This window comes from Accipiter gentilis, chromosome 32 (genome assembly GCF_929443795.1).
Source record: "Accipiter gentilis chromosome 32, bAccGen1.1, whole genome shotgun sequence".
Lineage (NCBI taxonomy): Eukaryota > Metazoa > Chordata > Aves > Accipitriformes > Accipitridae > Astur > Astur gentilis.
This window is the reverse complement of record NC_064911.1, coordinates 13,108,534-13,130,691: the sequence shown is the minus strand read 5'-3', so window position 1 is coordinate 13,130,691 and position 22,158 is coordinate 13,108,534. Positions and strand designations below refer to the sequence as shown.

At 41.8% G+C, this 22,158-nt stretch overlaps 1 protein-coding gene across 1 annotated transcript; it reads left to right on the top strand.

The window, feature by feature from the left end:
- Window positions 1-652: 652 nt before the first annotated feature.
- On the top strand, window positions 653-19,318 carry XK (X-linked Kx blood group antigen, Kell and VPS13A binding protein). Its single transcript, XM_049834891.1, has 3 exons — window positions 653-912; window positions 9,566-9,828; window positions 15,401-19,318. Exons 1-3 carry the CDS (start codon window positions 668-670, stop codon window positions 16,222-16,224), a joined length of 1,332 nt encoding a protein of 443 aa, XP_049690848.1. The 5' UTR covers window positions 653-667; the 3' UTR covers window positions 16,225-19,318.
- Window positions 19,319-22,158: the final 2,840 nt, after the last annotated feature.

The window sequence follows — 22,158 nt, the reverse complement described above, 5'->3', positions numbered from 1 at the left end:
GCTCCTGCTGGGGACAGCAGGCAAATGCTGCTGGTGTCCCGGCAGGGCTTTGGGGTTTGTGGTCCTGGGAGCCTTTGAAGGGAAAGGCCTGACAAGCAAAGGTAAGATCCACCTGATGAAGTGGTAAAAGGGCATCATGGGAGAGGCTTACCAGGGCTCGCAGCTCCTTTTTTGCCTTTTTTTTTTTTTTTTTTTTTAAATCAGCTGCCCCTCAGCCTTTTATTGTTGCACAGGGTTGTTTTCCTCCAGGTGCAGGACTTTGCCCTCGCCTCCTCCTTTCACCCTGTTTCCCCAGCCTGCCCACCTCCCCCTGAAGAGCAGCCCCACCTTTCCACCCACCAATTCCCCCCCCTTCCAGTCACGTATCTCACGGCCCTGATGAGGGGGTGCTCCCCACGCACCACCGGGCACCGTCCACTCCATTTACCCTCACAGAAGCCAGGATGAAACCCCAGCGCGGCCGCCGCCGGAGGGACCCGACCTCCGGGGCCCCTCCCGGGCCGAGGCCGCGGTGAGGCGCGGCGGCTGCGCCGGCGGCTCCCCCTAGCGGGCGCCGCGCTGCGCCGCGCCTCACCTCACCTCAGCGGCGGTTGGGCGGGCCGGGGCGCGGCGGGCGTGGGGGGGGGGGGGGCGAGAACGGGCCGGTTGGTGGTGGTGGAAGGAGGAGATGAAATTCCCGGGCTCCGTCCTCGTCTCCCTCGTCCTCTTCGTGGCCGAGACGGCGGCCGCGCTGTGCCTGAGCGGGGCGTACCGCTCGGCGGGGGACCGCATGTGGCAGTGGCTGACGCTGCTCTTCGCCCTCCTGCCCTGCGCGCTGGTGCAGCTCAGCCTGGTCTTCATCCACCGCGATGTCAGCCGCGACCGCCCGCTGGTGCTGCTGCTGCACCTCCTGCAGCTGGGGCCCCTCGTCAGGTCGGTGAGTCCCGCCGAGCCCCGCCGCCCTTTACCCACCTCAGCGGGCCGGGGGGATGGGGGAATCGCCCCGGCCTTTGTGGCGGGCGGGCGGGCGGCTGCTGCTCTGCCCCGGTGCTAGCCGCCATCAGATCCTTCCCGGTCTGATTTCTGAAGCTGCGGGAGGAATAATTCCCTTTGCAGATGTCCTGAGGCAGAAAAGGCGGCGAGGGGCGGGGTGGTTTCTGCCCTTCAGTGAGCACCTGGCGTAGGGGGGACACGGGCTGCGGCCGGGGGCGGGCTGCGGCCCTGCGGAGGGCCGGGGAGAGCCCGCTCCCTCCTTCTGGCGGCGTTTTCTGCCCTTATTTTCCTTATTTTCTCCCCGGCGGTGGTTCTTGGCTGCTGGTTTGTCCCCACCGCTTTACCCTGAGGTTGCTTCCCAGGGAGAAAGGAAGACTTAACCCCGCTGCTGGCTTAAAACAGCGAGGGTACCCATCCCGCCTGTGCACCGTGGAAATACTAGTAATGCTGTAGTCTGTCTCTTCTTTCCGAAAGTGAGCTGCTTGCCCCAAATCGCTTTGGAGGTTTTTCAACTCCAGTTCAACTTCTGACTGAAAATGTCCTGGGGCGGGGGGGGGGGGGAACACAAAACAACAGATAGGTGAAAAGTTGCGGAGGTGGTGCAATCCCATGACAAAATGTTTGCTGGGGGCTTTTGTTTTAAATTCACGTTCAAATCCCTTCTTTAAAAAGAAAGGCAATTAAATACAGTATCTCTGTAGTACAGGCTAGGAGAAGTACCCCCAATTTTTTTAAATTCCTGGACAGCGTGGGGAAGGAAGATTTGTTCACACTGATAAGGGTGAACAGTTTGGATGTTACAAGGCATCTTACACATCAAAAACATTTAATTCCTTTTAACCATTGCTGGATTTTTTGTTTGTTTGTTTTCTTAATATTTTAAAGAGACTTAAGTTATGGCTTAATAGTTAAGTTCTTGAAGAGCTCTGATTTTCTACAAGCTAAGAACAAAATTCTTTGGAAAACGAGTGGAACCAAAGAGAAAGCAACTATCAAAATAAAAATGATGTTCATTACTTTTGCCATTCTAAATCGATTTCTTGAGGTCAGACAAGGAAAGAATGTCATGTCAAGCTGCAAGATGTAAAGAGGCAAACAAAGGATGAAAGCAACAACAAATTAGAGGATTTTCTTTCTAATTATCTGGAAGAGACATAGGCTTCTGCTTTGACCTTAACAACTGATCATGATTTCACTTTTTCTTTCTCAACATCAAGTTTATTTGTTTACAACATGAGTCTCATCTTGTGCAAAACACACTTTCTGCTGTGTTGGCGAGCTCCCAGCTGCGGTCACAGCTGTAAAACTAGTGGGCATAAGGAAGCCCTCTCCCTCCCTTCGATGCTGCAGTGTACGAGTGTGTCGCTAGCTCTGCACTTCTGCCTTTCTCAAAGATTGAAGAACTTGGTGTTTCCAGGTTTGAAGATGTTCTGGAACCATTGCAGCACGCCTATGCCACAGTGCCCTTAGCATCATTTAGGCAGTAGTAAGTGATGCATGGTAACGTCTCTCTAGGCTCAGGATAACTGGAATTACAATTACTAATAAAAAGAGGGTAGTACATTCGTGCCACCTGAAAAAACTTACATCCTGCTAAAGGCTGGAGGGACTCTACAAATTAAGAGGGAAAGCTTCATAGATGACAACCTCTTTTTAAATTTGGGGAAATGTGTCTATTTGTAAGATACAGTACAGAAGTGTGGGAAGGCAAAGTGATCAGTCTGAAACAGACATTAAAGGGTTTTTTTTTCTCTTCCTTGTGTTCCTATCCACTGCCACTAAACATTGTTGTATCTGTCAAGAGGAACCTGATTGCTTCCCATCAGGTGTAGATCTGCACTGTAAGTTTAATTGTTTTCAGCACGTGAAATACCTTACCTTTCCCTACTTTGCACAGGAGGCTTTCTATCCTGTGTGGACTGGAATATACACAAGTCGGAGGTGACAGCTCAAAGGCAAAATATTTTTTGACTGTATCATCACTTCACTGTGGCTTTAATCATTGTGAGCTGATAAGGACCATTGTCCCTGGAGCCATTTTGTCCTATCCTTTTAGGCAAACGTCTGCTCCTTTGCACCGGAGAGTCCTGCTGCTGTTAGTCATCTGCTTCCTCAATATGAAGCCTCACTCCATTCCCTGTATTCAGTCTCTCTTAGGTCTCACTGGCACAGCCCGGGGCCTTTTAGGGTAAGCTGGGTCAAATTAGGTCAAATAGGACATATAGACAGTAGAGCTGCCCCAGCTTTGTCCACTCGCTGCATCAGAATGAAATGTTAAAGAGCCTTTAGGCTGTGTGAGATGGCATGCTTCAACAGAGGGCAGTCTGCTTCGTCTGGCTTTAAAAAAAAGCTAACACTAACTTTTTAACCATCTCTACTGGTTTTGTGACATGATTCGGGTTAGTTAGTATTTCTCTGTTCAGACTCAAATATCAGTGCACTGCTTTACAGACAGCCCATGTATGTTGTGTGAGTCGTCTTCATCATCTTAAAAGCTAGACATTTTTCTCCCTTTCTTTTTTCCCTTAAAAAGTTAAGTTTGAATCTTAGGGAATGGTATGGAAATATCTTGGCAGGGAAGGAGGGTATTTATCTTTGCAAGCCAAATGATCCAGCCTATTTTGAATCCTCTATGCGACAGGGAAAAAAGTACATTCTCTTATAAAACCTTCTTGCATACCACCACCTTCCCCATACACCCACGCTCCACCTGTTCAGGAGGCACTTGCTGTCCTGCTGCTGCCACTGGAAGCACTAAAATTAGGAAGCATCCCTCTTCCTGGAGAGGACTTTCACTGTACTGGGAAAGTACTGTTAATGCACCCTTTTTTAATTCCTTCTGCCATTCCCTAAGAGTCTCTCTACAAATTTGGAGCGATTTGTAGGGTAAAATTCCTACACCCCTCGGTGGCCTGGCTCTGATCCCTAGGATGTAGGCATGCTGGAGACTATGCAGAGAGTTGGCTGGAACAAAGTAACTGCAGGTTTCTGAGCACTGTGGGGGATTCCTGCAGCATTTCAGGTCGGTGCCACTCCTTGTGAGCACATAAACTTGTCTGGATAGTTAGAAAATATATTTGGATACTTCCTCCTTTTTTTTTTTTTTCTTTTGTAAAAGGAGATTCTTTTACCACATAAGTAATTTTTTGTGGAATAAATTACTTTAAAACAATAGCCAATGTCAATGAGAGATTTAATACGTTTTTCTCTTCTTTAGAGAAGACCGTGATGAGCTTTTTGGCTTATTATTCACTGCTCCTGAGCCAAGAACTGTCTCTTTGTTCCCTGTTCATTTGGACAGCACCTGTAGCACCGACAGTGTCTTGAGGTTTTAAGTGCTGCTACAATTCCAATAAATAATAATTGGATGTATTTTTGCTAGTGTACTGCTCTGCACTTAGGGATTCGTTCAAAATGCAAATAGCTCTTCACAAAGGGTGCCAGAGAAACCCCTGTTAACTTGCTTGCCCCTTTTCTATTCTGCAAGCAATGAATAGGTCAGGAGCTGAAGTGAGGAGTGCAGATTTCCAACAAACCAACTTGAACAGTCGGGGCTTACAGTCTTGAGCAGGGGGTGATGGTGGTATTGTACTGTATGTCTGCTGGATGTGGTGGTTCCTTACTATCTGATTTACTGAAGACAGTACTGAAGTGGCATATCCAGAAGGGACTGGTGTGAACGTGGCAGTGGTTCCTTCTGATACCAGTTTCATGGAGAGGAGAGCTAAGTGACTGCTGGTGTCTTTGAAACTACCATCCCTAATGCTCTGTTAGCTGCATGTGGGCCTACAGGTTCTTCCTAATGAGAAACATGCAATCAGGAGATGGCTCTGTCCGCAGGACGATGAACTTCTCTTATGAAAAAAATTGAAAGCCAATATAACAGTCCCTGATATAGAACACTAATGAGTGTTTTCCTCAGATTTTAATGGGACAAGAATGTAAACAATAGATTTTTTTTTTTTTAATGGGATCAGGCTTTGTTTCTCAAGGCATAAGGAGAAACAATTACATGTGTCTATGTACCGTGTAGACTGCAGCAAAACAGATGCAGTAGGAAGTTTGCATCAAACTGCCAGAGGATTTGCTGTTACAGCCAAAGTTAGATTCTGTGAGCTGCAGGAAGTAAAAAAGAAAAACAAACACCACCCCCCACACACACCCCCCAAAACCCAACCAACAATCAAAAAAAAACCCCAACCCCAAAACAAAACTCCTATAGGCTGAAATTATCGGAGTCATTAATGTTTTGGGCACCTAATTCTGCAGTTTGAAATCTAATAAGCTATAATGGTGCAGATAATGTTTCAGTCACGTTGTGCAGAAGCATTGTCTCTTGTGGATAGTCTCTCTTTCCTAGTGACCTGCTTCATAGTTCAGAATAGCACAGGTCTAAAAACCTCTCTTACTTGTAGGACTTCCATTGGCAGACCTTATTGTAGGAGATTCTGCGAGCTCTAAACTTTACAACTGCTGATGCATCTCCCTCTTTTCCAGATGGGAAGAATATGCCTAGACTCTCTTCAGGCTTTTCTTTTTTCTTTATTCTTGAGCAGATGTGTTAGGTGTCCAAGGTGCGATGAACAGAAAGTCAGTGCAGATGGAAGGTAGAACAATGAGTGAGGAACAAATCTTTGTCTGACACAGGTAAGTAAATCTGCAGGACTGATAAGTCTTTTGCACACTTCCCTAAAGAAAAGGAATTACTAAAAATTGAGTCATTAGAGAAATCTGCTTTTATGTTTGCACTGAGTGTGTGTGGATAGGTCTCTCAAACAGATGTTTGCTCTTGGAGCACTTATTGGCTGTGGGAAGGTCCCTGGTTTCATTGCTTGCTCCCTCTTCACACCACCATTATTTTGCCTGTATTTAAATCCCACACATCCATGATTAAAAGAGGGAATGAGGTGCTTGCTCTCAGCAGGCATAGAAGGATAGGATTATTCCTCCTACTGACTGTGTACAAGACAAATGTGTTGCTGCTGAATCACTCTTTGTAGGCACCATCAGGATCCCTGAAAAAGTATAGCTCTTCTCTCTGCCAAGATTTGGCAGCAGAGGAGAATGCAGTACCATCTTTTTCTTACCCTTTAACTTTCACTATAGAGAGTAGATCTGACTTTTTTTTTTCTTCAAAGTAATTTTAGTTCCTTCAGAGCCTGTACTGCAACTGTCATTGCTTTACATGCAGCAAAACTGGCCAGCTGCATGCCTTCTGCTGTTGATACCATGTGTGGATCTGTTGAAAGGGCCCTAAACATCACTGCACTGCAGGAGATGGATTGTACAGAAGTTGGGACCTTCCATTCCTGTTCCTCCAGAGCAGAGCAGCAATGAGCAGTGAGCAACTGGGCCTTCTGGGGAATTCCTTGTTCTGTAGTGGAGTTTGTAACTGCGGAAGAAAACTGGCTCAAAACAATTGCCTTCTTGCATTGTCTTTTAGTTGTGTTTCATACTAAAAATGAACAAGCCAGTTCATTTAAAGACAACATTTCTGAATGCACTTCATAGACAAAGTGGTAACATGGCACAGGTACATGATCTGATTTGATTCTTCATCACTGTTCTGAACCCTTCTCACCTGGATGGTTCTTCAAGTGCTTTTGCCCCTCTTACACTTTATTACTTAAACATTTAGATTGGTGCTATTTCTTTCTAGTGTATCAGCTGCCAGTCTGCTCTTGTTTGAAGCAGTTTCTTGGTCAGTGGCACCAGCTAGAATCTTGAGTACATTTGTTATTGGCCCTAGAAGGCATAACCTCCAGAGATGCTCTGGCATGGGATGGGCAGGGCTCAGAAGCAGATGGGCATCATTACTGATGTAATCTGAGTGCTTGCACGTACCATTTTTATTACTCTGTTGTCCTGGTAAAAGTCCCCTTTGGCCCTAAGGTTTGCTCATCAGACCATTCATTTCACATTGTGTTTGCTTTTCTATACGGACATAAAATATCCCATCACAAACAATATACCGCTACTTAGTACCTAGCTAATATATACAAATGAAATGTTTGCTCCCAACCCCAAAATTTTGTTGATTATGATATTTGCTATAGTCAGTCATCTTATGAATTTTATCATCTCTTTTATGGGATTACTGTTTACTTGTTAGGTGGGTCCCTAGACTATATCTGCTTCTGATCACACATAGCAAGAGTTCAGAGGCTGATGCTGGCTGAGATCTTATTTTTCATAACAACTTCAGACTTGCCCTCAGCTCAGGATGAGTAGATGGCTGTGAATACTAAGCAAGACAAAAATGTTCTGGAATCTTTCTTTTGGAATAAAATCAATTTGTTGGCTTCATAAGCTGTTGTGCTTTATTAATTTTTTACACTTTATTTTTGGCTGTGTGGATTATTTCACATGGAACAAGATTGGCCCAGACTGAAAAGATTAACAAGGGGAAAATAGGAAGTCACCACCATGAATGGAGCCTCCAGCGCACCAGGCGCTTCAAATAGCTTTAGTGATAATAGTGGCTGAAGCCTAGTGAATCAAGGATAGTACTACAGGATCCTAAAACTGCTCTCCATCTAGAGCAGGTGAAACTTGCTAGTGGTCCAGTTAGGGGGAAAAATGAAATCAAGTTTATTGAAACAAAAATTAATATGCTTTTATTTGAATTTCTATCAGTGCTGCTTTAGAGTTCAGTCTGTGAGCTTTCCCCTAGAAGGCTGTGTTAGACTCTGACTTGGCAATTGTTGAAAAAAATCAAGCTGAGAAGGAAATGGGAATTCAAAGTCTCGGACAAGTATAGCTCCGTGTGCTTTGTGTTTGTGAGATACTTTTAAACAGCAGATAAGCCTTATTTGTACATTACAAAAACTCACTGGCCAAATCTGACCTGTCAGAGACTTGGAGATGCTGCATTCTAGCAAGTGTTACCTACAGAGGCAACCAGGTGGAGGAGATGCCTTCCCAGCAGGCACTATGGAAGGAAAGAAGACAGCTCAGTCCTCGTCAGGATGATGCCTACACAAGAAGATACCTTGCGTGTTGGGCCATGGGAGGAGACGCAACCAGAGCTGGTGCCACAAGTTGCCCTCGCAGTGGGGGCTTCTCTCCCCTGAGCTTCCCTCTGGGCTGGAAGCCAGCCCTCACCAGTCCTGTTGCTCACACTATGATTGTTTTTCTTTCTTGAAGCCCATACTAGTATTAGGCATAAAAGAGAAAACAGGTTGTGTCTGCACTGGGTTTGGGCTTTTGGGAGTTTTGTTTTTCAGTAGTCAATGCCATTTATCCTTTATGATCCTGCTGTACATGGACTCCTCCACAGAAGGCCCTGTATTTTCAGGACCCTATGCTATGTGACAGAAATAGTGTTTCTTTCCTCTCCCTTTCCCCTCAGCTTGTGACTTCATCCGTACCTCAGTAGATCCTTGCTTGTTATTACTTCCCAGACAAGGTTGACTGTTGCCCTTTGTGTTTTGGGTCCTGCTTGATGCCCAAGCCCACCTTTGACACCTTCATACCCAAGCAACTCTCTTAGAATAGTTTTTCTAAAGTTTTTGCCAAACTAAAAATAGGCATTGAAAGGAAGTTTCAGAAGCTTTCCTTTCATAAATGAGTGTGAGAATGTATTATCTTCTTTAGTAGTCAAGAAGCCAACTTGTCCTCGTTGCTACAGCATTTGCTGCTGCCAACCCCTTTAGCCCTTTTCGATTCCCTCCCAAATGTATGGATTATTCTCTGTGCATAGGCAGAGGCAGCATGTGTTAAAACAATATGTAATTTATGAATAGGAATGCATGTGCTGGCACAACTTTTTTCTTTGGAAGTTAGTCTGTGGTAAGTTAGATCTACATAAACAAGAGGGTTTGGTTCACCTGTGTTTACAGTACAAAGAGCTGTGGCAGCTGAAAATGCTGCATGTTCTTATTTAGAATATTTTTGCAAGATTGTGTTTAATATTCCTTAAACAGTGCAGTAAATGTAAGCAAATGTAAGGTGTAAAGCTCCTCTTTCTGTGTCTTTAAAAAAAATGTTAATATCCAGAGTTGTGAGGCTCTAAACTGTTTAGTCTTGTTATTGCTGCCATGAATTGTTACTTATGTTTTGGAACCATTGCTTGGTAAAGCAAGGACTAGACTCCAACTGTTTGAGGTGTTTGCACCCACTCATACCCTGAGCTTCTCTCCAATGTCTTGCAATTGTTTAAGGCAAAGGTATGAGAAGTAAGTTTGCTATTTCACGGGTGTATGGATAACACCAAGAGAAAGACATGAGAATCTGAAGAAACACTTCCAACTTGGATCCTGGGTTGGGAGCCTATGAACATTGCAGTGGATCAGTAGTTTAAGGACTTTAATAGGACAGTAGAGAACAAGGGCAGCTTATAGGAAACAACTGCCTTCTGTGTCTCAGTACTACAAGCAGCTCAAAGAGCACTGCCAGATTCTTGCCCTCCAGCCGCATGTAGTTCATGTTTTAAAGGGTGAAATCTGTCATATTCCAAATTTGCCAAGAAAAGAAAACGTACGTGCTTTGCTCAGTGAACAAATTACTTGGTATCTGATGGCTTAAAATACTAAGGAGTGGGAAGACCTATGTTTTCTTTGATTTTTTCCTGTTACTCTTGATTTGCTTGTAGGTGTGTGGAAGTCTTTTACATTTACTTCCACGCTGGCAGAGTTGAAGAGCCCTATGTCAGCATCACGAAGAAGAGGCAGATGCCCAAGGACGGGTACTCGGAAGAAATTGAGAAGGAAGTGGGCCAGGCTGAAGGCAAGCTGTGTACACACAGGTCCGCATTCAGTAGGGCATCTGTGATCCAGGCGTTCCTCGGCTCGGCGCCCCAGCTCACGCTCCAGCTTTACATCTGTGTCCTGCAGCAGGAGATCACGGCTGCCAGAAGTAGGTTGAGCTGTTGTTATCACCTCCATATTTTGGTGGGAGGGAGAGGAGAAGGGTCAGCAGTCAGGTGTAGCTGCCCTGGGCAAGAACCACGCATATTGCAATGGGTTTCATCTCCCTGACAGATGGTGATGTTGCTTTCGAGTTAATCTACACCATCATGTTTTAGACTAAATGAAGAACCTACTCCAGTTGGTCATAGGACAACCAGCTTTTTGGTGTAAGAAAGGGCTTTGGCACCTGTGTGAACTGGAGGTGTGTTTCCACCAAAATACAAAATAGTTCTTGTTATATCTCTGAGGCCCTGAGACGCCAGGATTCTTTACCAGCTTCACAGCTAGGGAGTCTGAGGCTAGGGTGACACGTTGTGAATCTGATTCCTTTCTTCAGTTCCAGTACCTTGGTTGGCAGTATACCAAGGTAAGGAACTAAGATTTTTGGAGAAGCCTTTATAATAAAGTCAGAGTTCTCCCCTCAACTTGGGAAATGGAAAACTTTAGTATACCAAAGGGCGAGTCAGCACGTAAGGATATTGCAACAGGTTAAGGTCTTTATACAAAAGTACTTGTTTAAGGTCATAGCAGTAGTTACTTGAAATACATTGCTCCTGATGGTTTCTGAGTACTTCACAGCTAAGGTGGGCTCTTCAAATAACCATGGCATCTGTGACTTGGGATGAGAACAAAGCAGCTGAATCCTTTGCTGAGCAGTGCAATTAGCTAAATTTCCAATCACTTCACTGCAGATGGCATTTGCTTGAGAAAGGTCACCTTTTTATTGTATTTCTTCTGTTACCGGTGTTGACCTTACTGGTCATGACTGCCAAGGAGAAGTGCTGTTTTCCAGATGATTAGAGAATTGCATATTTAATAATAATTTGTAATGCCTTATTACTTCTGACTTTTATCAGTCACTGCTGAGATAAATTCTGAATGACACACTGGTAAGTGACCCTCTGTGGGTGAAGTAAAGTTAAACAACTAGAGATAAGCTGGCTCTCCAGGGAGTTCAGCGAACACACCAGCAAATGCAGTAGTCACCTCATGTCTCCCAGAAACCATCTCCGTAGCAGGTGTAATTCTAAAACATAGAAATGAAAAGGGGAAAAAAAAACCTGTTGTTGTTTTTTCTTAATCAGTGATTTAGGAACAATGGCAATGTCTATTAGAGCTCATTCATTGGAAAAACAAGAGTCCTAACCATATTCCTCTTATGTGTATTTTACCTTCTGAAATATTGAAACTTTCTGTAATCTCTTTAGCCAGCTTTTTTCTGCAGTAGTACCTGTTGTCCACCAGTACTATTCAGCCTCCAGAGCAAATGGGAATGATGCATAGCACAGTTTCAGCTTGTTATTTGTTATGTGTATATGGGGATTCTCATGTATAGGGACATGACTTCAACCTTTTGATCTTGCAGCATCATCAAAGTAATCTAACTGCCAGTCCAGCTCTTCTTCCACACTTCAGATGTCTTCAGCTTCCCTGTTCTTTGACACTGGTCATCCAAAGTCCATGGTCTTTTCTATTTGTCTCTGTTATAATTATGGCTGTCTTCTTGTTGCATTTTGATTTCCACATTTTTTTGTCTTGTCTCCTCATCAGTCTCTTATTTTTCTGGATTCCTACACTACCCTGACTGTCATTCTGTGTAAATTCTGCTTCGTCAGTGGTAATGAGGTCAGTATCACCTGTGAACCTAAAGCTGTTTACCATCATGCTACATAGCATGGTTTGTCCCTTTCAGATCTGTTTAAAACTCATTATTGCTTCCAGTATGGAATTGAACAGTTCTGAAAAGAGCGTGCATCCTTGCCTAGCCCTTTGTCAACCAGAGCCATGCTGCATCTTTCTTGTGTATTTCATGGCATTCATTAATTTCTCTGGATGTCTTCTTCTGGATGATCAGATTCTTGCCAGTGTCTGGCATGCTCCAAGTTGTCATTTCACTGTCTGCCAAGAATGTAACATCAAGACAACTAAAGAGAGTTGCCAAAGCAGGACAAAGCCTCTAGGTTAGCGATGAAAGACGTAACGCTTTGGTGACTGTTTAGCACAAAATGAATAGAAATGTTGTATGAAATGCAACATTGGAAACCCACATGTAATAGCCTAATCTGAGTCCTAGTTCTAGACATTCAGCTCTTTCTTTGGTTACAGCATAACTGGGAAGAAGTTCCTAACTTGTCACTGTATGAAATGCCCAGTCTGACTTTGTAATTGCCACTCCCAGAACAGACACCAAAGTCTCTCTTGTACATTTGGGCTTCACCCTGTACTAAATGCTTCAACGTCTGTCAGTATCATGCATTGCCTGAGAGCCAGCTACAACCTTGCTTCGAAGAGGTGGCCGACATCAGGCTCAGGTCCACTTACACACTGTTGGGCAGCTATCCAGACCTCTTCACTTAGGTAGTACCACCTAGAGAAGTGCAAGGCCAGGAGGTGCCAGAAAGACCTGAGTTAGCGTTAATTACAAAAACAGCTAGCTGGAGGTGGGGGATGTGTAACTTGGCCATTTATCCTTGAAAAAGGGCCAGTTCTCAGCCTGCAGTATTGAATGTGGACAATCTGCTTCCGTTAAGAGCAATCTTTTTGTAAGTGTAAAGGATTTTTGCCATTAACACCAGTTATCTTTTTCAAGTGTTGCTTACAGTGATAAAATAATCTCAAAAGGCAGATTTCCTACCATTTAAAAATAAAATTATTCTGCTGAAAAAGGTAGGTTGGTTTGGGTTTTTTAATGAAAATTTGTAGCATTGACTGCCATCTTCAAGAATAGAAGTTTTGGTTTTATTTTTTTTTCAACTTACTAGTGTTTGCAGTGTCACTTTCCTAATGTTCATGACTGGGCTTTGTAGGTGGTCTTACTAGATATCTTAAGATGCTTCTACAGTTGCTTCTTCTCAACTCATTAAGCTCTGAACTTGGAATACTTTTCTCATTGTTTGAACAACATACTTTGAGTATTAATAGTTGTTTCTAAGCGTTGGAATTGTATCTTAAAGCAAAAAAAAAAGTGCCTTTATTTTTCAAGTTTTCTGATTATCGGTTTAGAAAACTATAATATATATAATAGATAATTTATGATTCTTCATCTGAATGTAAGATTTTAGTAATAGGTATTTGTGATGCAGCTCATCTAGAGCAGAATTCACTCTCTTAGCAATTTCTGAAGTGGGAGGGACCAGGTCTTGAAAAGACTTAAGATGTAATAAAAAACCCAACAAAGTAAAACTGTGCCTCCCTGAATGACTCTCTGAGTGTGTACCTCTGATTTGTAAGAAAAGTACAGCCTTCTGGGAGTAGGAAGGAAGAAGACAAATGCCATCCTTGTAAGGACTTTTAGGGGATTTGGGACTGTTCCAGGGGAAAATACTTTGCCTTTTAAATTTTCACTTCTTTGCCTGCTCAGGATGAGTAAAAGCAGCAATAATGTCACCCTCCCACATTTCTCTTTGTGGTTGCTTCAAACCATCTTTCTCACAGACTTAAAAGTGATGTTTGAACAGAAGGTTTGGTGACAGTACTGAGCTTTTGGGAAAGGAGCAGGACTGGACTCCTGTATTAAATCAGAGTCAGCATGACCTGGTTTCTATCAATGGAGAAATGCCTGTTTCAAAGGCTTGAGTTTTTAAGACAAGTTTGAGGTTAACATAGAATCCCTATGAAATTGGGTAATAAAATGAATGTCTCGGCTTATCACAGCACAAAGTAAGCAGAGTACCAGGACAGCAGTGCCCTGTCCCCAAGTGCATAGACTTTTTTGTTTCTTTAACTCTGAGAAGAATCTTTTGCTTCCTTAGCTGCTGGAAGTTATTTGTTCTTTCACAGTTCTACAGCCAGCTCAAAACTACAGGAAAGATTTTGTGAAGAGCCACAGGATATCAAAGTGGTATTCTTGACTGCACTCACTTGCTCTTCTGCTTTCAGCCAATGTTTTTCTAAGACTTAACGTTTAAAAATTCTCAGATCAAGTACAGTGCTGTAAGAAAGATGTTTAAAAACACTATTAAAAATTTAAGTGTTAAACAAGCAAATATATAACCATTTTCAGAGAATATATGCACCACCAAACTGGCATGTACAAAATTACCATATAAAATGGCAAATGTTTTTCAGCTTACTGATTGCTCTTGGAAAATTAGATTTAAAGGATTAATTATTTTTTTTCCAAAATAATTCAGAGGTGTTTGAGGATCAGGGTGGGAGAGAGGTTAGCTAAAATGATAGAGAAAATCCTGTTAGAAAGTTGTTAGAGATCCTAAAATACTTGTTTCTTTCAAAGTCATGCTTAGAAATTAATAAATTTAATTAGAAAAAAACTGATAGTCATGGCTATATAGCTATAGCAAAGCAGGGAATCCAGTTCATTTGTAGAATATTGACACATAAACTAATTGAAGGCTGCAGAAAGCATTGGTTGCAAAGCATTGCAAAAGTAATTGACATAATCAAGAATTCCCAACTCTGATTATTTTATCTGATGCAATATAATGCCCTGTAGCATGACCAGTTAGCTTAGTTTCATTAAAACTCTAAAAGAGACAACTGAATCAATTTTACTGTGCTGAACTCATTTGCATTTGAAGTGTTCCTTGTGTGGACAAAATGCTAAGATTGCCTAAAATTAGTCCTGTAAATCACCTGTTCAGCATGTGGGTAAAAATTGTGAAGAAATTATGCAAATGCTAACAAAACTGTGGGCAGTTAGCACTTCTGGACATCAAGGTACTTCTCAATGAATGTTCGTTCTATGCATCCAGTGTTCTTGTACATTTGTACCTACTTAATGTGGCAAGAGAAGACTCCTTCCTGCAGTGCCAGAAAGCTTTTCCCCTATTGCATCTGGAAGGGAAGCCAGGTAACAACTGGCCTCTGCCTTCACTTTCTGCAGAATTTAAATGCTGTGAAACCTTCACTTGAGGGATTCTGGGTAAATGGGAGATACTGAAAGTTGATCTAAATTTAAATAAATTTTTTAAAGGAGTGTTGTTTTTAAATGCATGACACAGGTGTATAAAGAAAACAGTTATAGGAAAACACAGTGTACACAGGTGGGCAAATCTCTGTCTACACAGGCAGAGAAAGTGCAAGTGGTTCTGCATTTAAATTGCTTTGGCTTTCAATTTTGAGCTCTGTCACAGAGCTTTTCTGTGATCTTAGACAGTTTACTTCGACATGGAACTTCACAAGCGCTGAGGTATCTGCATGCTCAAGTTAATCCAAAATTTCAGCTTCTGTTTTGCTGGTTTTCATCTGTATGGAGAGCGAGTAGCACTCCTGTGCCTTGTGGAGTACTATGAGACTTTGAGAGCAAGTTGGTTACTCTTACAGTTGTGACTGCTAAGTGCCTTTTTTTCTTTCTAGCTACTTGGAAAAGTAACAAATGGGGACCAAAATAGCAGGTAGGGTTAGAGTAAGAAGTGTATACAAGGAATGGCTGTTTTGGCGTTACACCCTGCTGGGAATCCCCGGGAGTGCTGCAAAGACAACTACATCTGCACTACTCTGATGCAATGTCTTTAACTTCTGCTAAGCTGAAGGTCCTGATCTGTCTTTTCTCTTTGTAGGTGTTTTTATGGTCCTTTCTCTCCTGTCAATTGTATATGGCGCCTTACGCTGTAACATCCTGGCTATTAAGATTAAGTATGATGATTATGATGTCAGCGTGAAACCAGCTGCCTACCTCTGCATTTTCATGTGGAGAAGCTTTGAGATTGCTACACGGGTTACGGTGTTGGTCCTTTTCAGTTCAGTCCTTCAAATCTGGACTCTCCCCGTTGTGCTAGTGAATTTCTTTGGTTTTTTCTTCTACCCATGGATTCTCTTCTGGCAAAGCAAGTCCCCATTTCCCGAGAACATAGAGAAGGCATTGAGCAGGGTCGGCACTACCATCGTCTTGTGCCTTCTCACCTTCCTGTACGCTGGCATTAACATGTTCTGCTGGTCAGCAGTGCAAGTGAAGCTCAATGATCCTGACTTAATTAACAAATCCCAAAATTGGTACCGACTGACTGTGTATTACATGCTACGATTCATCGAGAATGCATTCCTCCTGCTGATGTGGTACATCTATAAAACCGATATCTACCTGTATGTCTGCGCCCCATTGTTGGTCTTGCAGCTCCTGATAGGTTACTGCATGGCTGTCCTCTTCATGTTGGTGTTCTACCAGTTCTGCCACCCGTGCAAAAAGCTTTTCTCATCCAGCATTTCCGAAGGTTTGCTGTCCTGTTTCAAGTTCCTCTGCTTTATTTGCAAGCCTCCCAAATCCACCATACTGACAGACAAGGCAGAGGTGAAATCTGAAAATACTGATGAAGCATGGAGCAGTAGCAAGACAATAGATTCTCAAAAGGGGAATCCTCATCAAAGTGTTTCTTCCAATGCCTAGTACAACTGGAAGCAAGTAGGTGCCTTTGGAAGGTGGCAGATCACCTGCTGGGAATGTTGTGTATCTTGGACATTGTGTCTTGTGAATGGGATTTCTTTCTTGCAGGCGTAGCACTGCATGACGACTGACAAGCCTACCTTTCTGGAAAACTTCGTGTATGAGTATGTGTATCTGTGTGTGTTTGTGTATGGAGAGCAATCATTGTTTATAGACTTCTATTTCAGAATTTTTTGCACATAGATTTATTACCACATGCTTATTTTGAAATCATTATAGGAGACATCCATCAAAAACTGGCCTGATGCCCACCTTACTCAGGAAATCTGAGGATGGAAGGAAATGCATTTTATTTCAGATAGGATGTCATTATGGCATGCCACCCTAGCATGGAAACAGAGCTTAGGCCTTGACTATATATGGACTGTAGCTGTGGTCTGCTTTGATCAAATTGCAGACTTTTTTTACACTCTAATCAGTGTAATAAGATAATACTTCTCTCTGTGGTTTAAGAATTGGACTTCTACAATGCACTGTAGTCTAAGTTGCCAAGAAACAGCCAATTAGCCAGCACTAATACTGAAATGTGACTGTTACTGAGAACGGACGGAGGGGTTATTGGCTTTGCACTGTTTTACCCTTCATACTTTCTGCTTGTTAGTAAGGGAATTAAATTTAACACATTAATTGTGATGTTCTGGAATAGCTCATTTTTCTGACTTAATCATTTATCTAATACTTTGTTTGTGATGTTCTGGTGTTAGGGTGGTGTTCACTTTATATAACTTTAAATATCTAGAAGTTGGAAAGATAGTGTGAACTGGTCATGTAGGTGCTCTCCAGAGCACATCTCCAGGGTGTAATACAACCCATCTTAAAATGGCCTTTAAGGCAGGTGATATAGATCATTCTCTGGAGACCTGTTACTCAGTGTTAACCAGATGCCTTGACAATTAGTTTTGATTCTCTGTCTCCCTTTTAGATGGCTGAAGTTAAGAGATGAGCACTACCCTGATTGTCAGGGGGTTGGTAGTACAGCAAGCAGGCAACTCAGTGACTTGTTATGTGGGGATAAAAGACACTGAGTCCTTCTTTTTGAGGCTGTAATATGTTATGGTTAGCTAGTACCAGTAGTTCAAAATCCTCTGACTTCTTTACCTCAGAAATATCGCAGGCTTGAAATCTGAAAGAGGCAATGAAAGTCATCAACTTTTTCTTCTGTGCACTATATCATCACAAATAAGTGTTTCTGTATTTTGCAAGTTGCTGAGAAAGCTTTAGCAGATGAATGCCCAAGAATTTGGTGGGAATATACAAACACAACTGTATGTTCAAAAATTAAGTGAAAGCTTTTTGCACTTTGTTTATTTAGTACCTTGCATTTCTTCTGAGTATTACACATTATGGCTGCTAGTGGAAACAAATAATTCATGACCCAAAGCATCTCCTAGTGTCCTAAGCTTAGCCTCTATCCTATTGGTGTGGAGGATGTGAAGTTCTTCAGTAGGGATGAAATCAGCATCATTGTATTAGAAGTGTCTCAAGTTTGGTGTCTGAGGTCATTTATAATGGAATATGTCACATGCAATGCTGCAAAGAGTTAAGCTGGTTTTATTTTTTTTCTTTACTGCACTGTAAATGAATGTCTGCATACTTCAGTTTTATAATGGAGTTATGTTTTTTATTTTGCTTAATATGTGTCTGTGTGTGGTATGTGTATGTAGATCCCATTAAATTATTGGTGGGTGGTAGTGGGAATTTTTGGCCTGAGTTTGCCATGGGAATGTACCTCACATATCTGGGGAAAACACCAAACAGCTCTAATTTCTCTCCCTGAGGAGCATAGAATAGTGAAGTGACTCCTTGAAGACACTACAGCATTCCTCTGTACTTCTATATGTCAAAGTACAGTATAGTATTTCTCTGTACTTTTCTAGATGTAGAAGAGTATTTCAGGTATTTTTTTTTGTTCAGTAGCTCGTTAAGGGAGCAAGTGAAAATGTAACCCTTGCTTCCAAACCTGCAGAGTTCAGCACACAGAGCCAAATTTTCAGGTGTTCTTAACTAAAACTGAGTATCTGACTTTATCGTTGGATATCCATCAGTAATCAGGGAATTATGGTTGTTGCCTATCTACAGATGTACCTAGGTCTGAAATGTTAGGCTTTGAAAAAAAGAAGTGGCTTCATATGTAGAAGTACTTCATCTCTAAAGGGAGAGGTCCCAAACTCTTAAAGCAGACTTTGGACATGGTAAGTGATGGTGCTGTTGTGATTTTGCTATTTGAAAACAGTGGAAGCTCACAAACCTCAACCAGTGAGATGCTTGTGCTACAATGAAGTCAACAGTAGGAGAGTTACACAGCCAGGAGTCCAGGATGTGTACATAGTGAGTACCATTTAACTTCACATACCAATGATGAAGACTACTGTATATGGATATTTTTAGAATGTGCCATATTACTTTCTATTTTTGTACCAAGTTCCTGAAGTGCATGTGTAGGGAATGGAATATTTAAATCATTGCTACGAGTGGGGAAAAAAAAAAATTGTATGGGTTATATTACTGCCATATGATTTTGCCTTAGTTGTGCAGACTAACCAAATACAGTTCAAACACTCCATGAACGTGAGGGCCGTTGCTTTTGCCATGCCCCATATCACCACAGCATGGAGTGCAGATTAACTAACAGTATTGCTGCTCTGTTTATGTTTGGATCTAGCTGTGCTGCCATTGCTGGTAGAAAGAGGGTATGGGAGGGAGTCACAGAGACAAAGATACTTTGCCAAGACCAGTGTTTTGAAGGACAAGCTTATTTTTCTAAAGTATGCTATAATGCTAGGAGAGGCAATCTTTCTCAGGCTAATGACAGTCCTAGACAGTGTTGTTATCAGTACACCCTGTGGCTGCGCTGAGAGGATAGTATTAGCTACAAAGGATGTATGTGTATGAATGAGTGATCTCTTGCTGCAAGTTTACTGTAGTTTTATTCTCCTCTATGAATGTTAGAGGCGTATGTGTTCAGTGGAAGGGTATAGGGGTACTGTTAAAAACTGTACTCACTTGAGTACTCCTGAGCCGCACAAAGGATTGCTCAGTAAGGATTATTCACATGTATAAGAGTATGCAAGATCTGATAAATAGGTTTTCTTTTATACTTGTAAAACAACACAAATTAAAATGTTGAAACGCTCCCTTAAGTTGTGTTGGTATCAGTTCTTAGTCCGCTGCTTTCAGAAATCCAAGGTAAAGGTTATATAGCACACAGTCATTTGTTACCATGCAGTACAAGAAATGTTTTCAAGCAGAAACAGAAGAGTTTTGACAGAAGAACAATCTGTGATTGATCTGGGAGTTCCTTACCTTCAACCAGTGGTGCTTCCAGTGCTGTTTAGCTGGTTGGGGTCTCAGCAGAAAATTTTGTAGGAGGCAGGCAGTTTAAGAGACCAGTGTTACACAAAACAAGATCAGTATAGGTTATTTATTGCCGGGATGAGAATATTTAGTTGGCTTACATTGGGAATCAGAAAGAAATTGTTACCTTATAAAGGATCTTGTAACTTTTTCCTGCACGCTTGTTTCATGCTCATCTGGATTTACTATGTGCTTGTCTGTGACCTCGGGAATAGCCAGCAAATTCCACGCTGAGGAAGGACTGCTGTGGAGGCACACCAATGCATAAAAAACTTTGTAACATGTTTAAGTGTTTGTAAATTTATATATATAATACCTATGTATTTAAAAATACAGGTGTAAATAGCTACATTGTAACAAATTGTAATGCATGCACTTCACTTAAATGAGGAACAGCAAGAAAGGATTTTAGAAGTCCTGGTGGCAATGGACAAAGCTATCAGCTAATGAGAGCTGTGCTCCCTGAAACATAGAAAGTAATTAATCCTTTCTTAAAGACATTATTTTTAGTCTCAAGGGATGATATTTAAATGAGTATCCAGCATATATTTTTTAATCAAATGTAGATTAAAACTTCAATGAAAAATTTCAGATTTAGGCACAATGTTGATGACTTCTGTTTTCAACATGGTTTCTTAAAGAAAAACTTGTGTGACCACACTCTTTCTCTGTCAGCCCTGTTCTCCCCAGTACATATCAAGCTTATCGGACACACTAAAACTAAATTTTTCTGAGGGCAGATATCTGAGGAAATAAACCAGGTTTATACAAGCTTTGTGAAGACTATCATCTTCCAGGAGAAAAGACGGGAACTGATAAAATGATCCTACTGGTAAGAAAGGTTTCAGCATGAACTTCTTAACAAGCCAGGCAAAAGACATACTTTAGGTGTTATAAACCTGTGTATCACTCAGCAATCCACGTACCTGCTACTTCTTGTCCTGAGCATGACAGGGAACTAGAAGTTGTGGGGATGAAGAGGTACAGAGGGAAAGAGGAGGACATCATAAAGTCATGGGAGGCAATAGGAGTCACTTCAGTTTAAATGTTGCAGTACAGGCTCTACGGGACATTATACTTTCTGTACTGTTGCATTGATTGCAGGACAACTTATTTCAAGTAAGTTCCTAACTATTTAATAAAAGACAGGGGTTTGTTAGACTTGAAAAATGCATGGCAACTAAAATGAACCCCTTTTTTAAAATGATTGATTATTTGCAAACCGATCTGGTGACATTTGCAGGCTGGCTCAGACTTGGTGAATACTTGGGGTTGGTAAACTGTAATCTAATTTAAAAAAAAATAAAAAAATCGGGCAATTTTTTTTTAATTCCCCAGTAGTTCTGTATGTTTTCCCACAGCAGCTGATAATATCTAGTCTAAAACAATAAACCATTTTCTGTTACTTCCTGCCTATTTGAAGGGCTTATGTACCAAAGAAAACATGATTTTGAACTGAGATATTTGCAAGCCAAACATCATAGTGGGTATCTTTAATCCTGTATTTTAAAATGCAATTGAGGTGACTGCCTCTAGTCACTCAGGAATCATGACAGAAATATATATAGTAATTTGGCAGAGATGGTAAGTTTGATTCACCAGAGGCAGAAGACTTGAAAAGTAAGAGGTGTTAAAGGCTTATGTAATTTCTTACTGACCAAGAAAAATAGTATACTAAAACTGTCAGGTCTCGGGTTCACCCCAAAACTGAAGTCAAAATGAAAGGTAAGTGCTTCAAAATGACAATGTGAAAGTTTACTGAATCTCTCCCTTAAATGAACAACAACTTCATATCCTGGAAAAAAGGAACATTTTTATCCTTTTTTGCATTTCTCACAGTCATAAGGAAAATCTCTTGCCGCTGAAATTAAGTTTTACGGAGATGATGAGTGTCTGTATTCAGGTATGAAAATTTCACCTTTCAGGTGTGAAATTCAGATGTGAATGCTTGTGTCTAAAAGGCTTCTAATCACAGACTGGCATTAATGGTTAAATGCATCTAAGCAGGGGATGGATGCTAATTAGTTGGAAGGTGCTTACTGAGACCCTTGTGGAACAATGTCACAGCTGTAAATTTTTGGCCCTCAAGGTGAGACCTGATTTAATGAAATAGAAACAGCCTGTCTTAAACACGTTCTGTACCTTCACATTCATAACTGCTTAACTTTGACAGAGCAAACAATGTGGCAGGGAATAAATGTTACATATTTTAACTTCTGAAATTTCTTTCATCAGTTAGTCATTTAATCTGATTAATGTGCCCTGTCAGTACAGAGCTTTAATCAGCCACAGATACTTTCAGGAAAATGATCCGGGGTGGATTCAGATGGAGAGCGATGCCAGAAGTAGTCAAGGTGAAGATTAATTCATATCTAGCTTCTAGAGTGGGAACTAAATATCAAAACAGTAGCACAGCACCTTACAGATGAGGGGGGCACCAGTGTTGCATTTGTTGTCTTTATGCATGGATTTGCAGTCTTGTAAGTCTGTGTTGCAGTAAGATGTGTGCTAAATTCAGCAGCT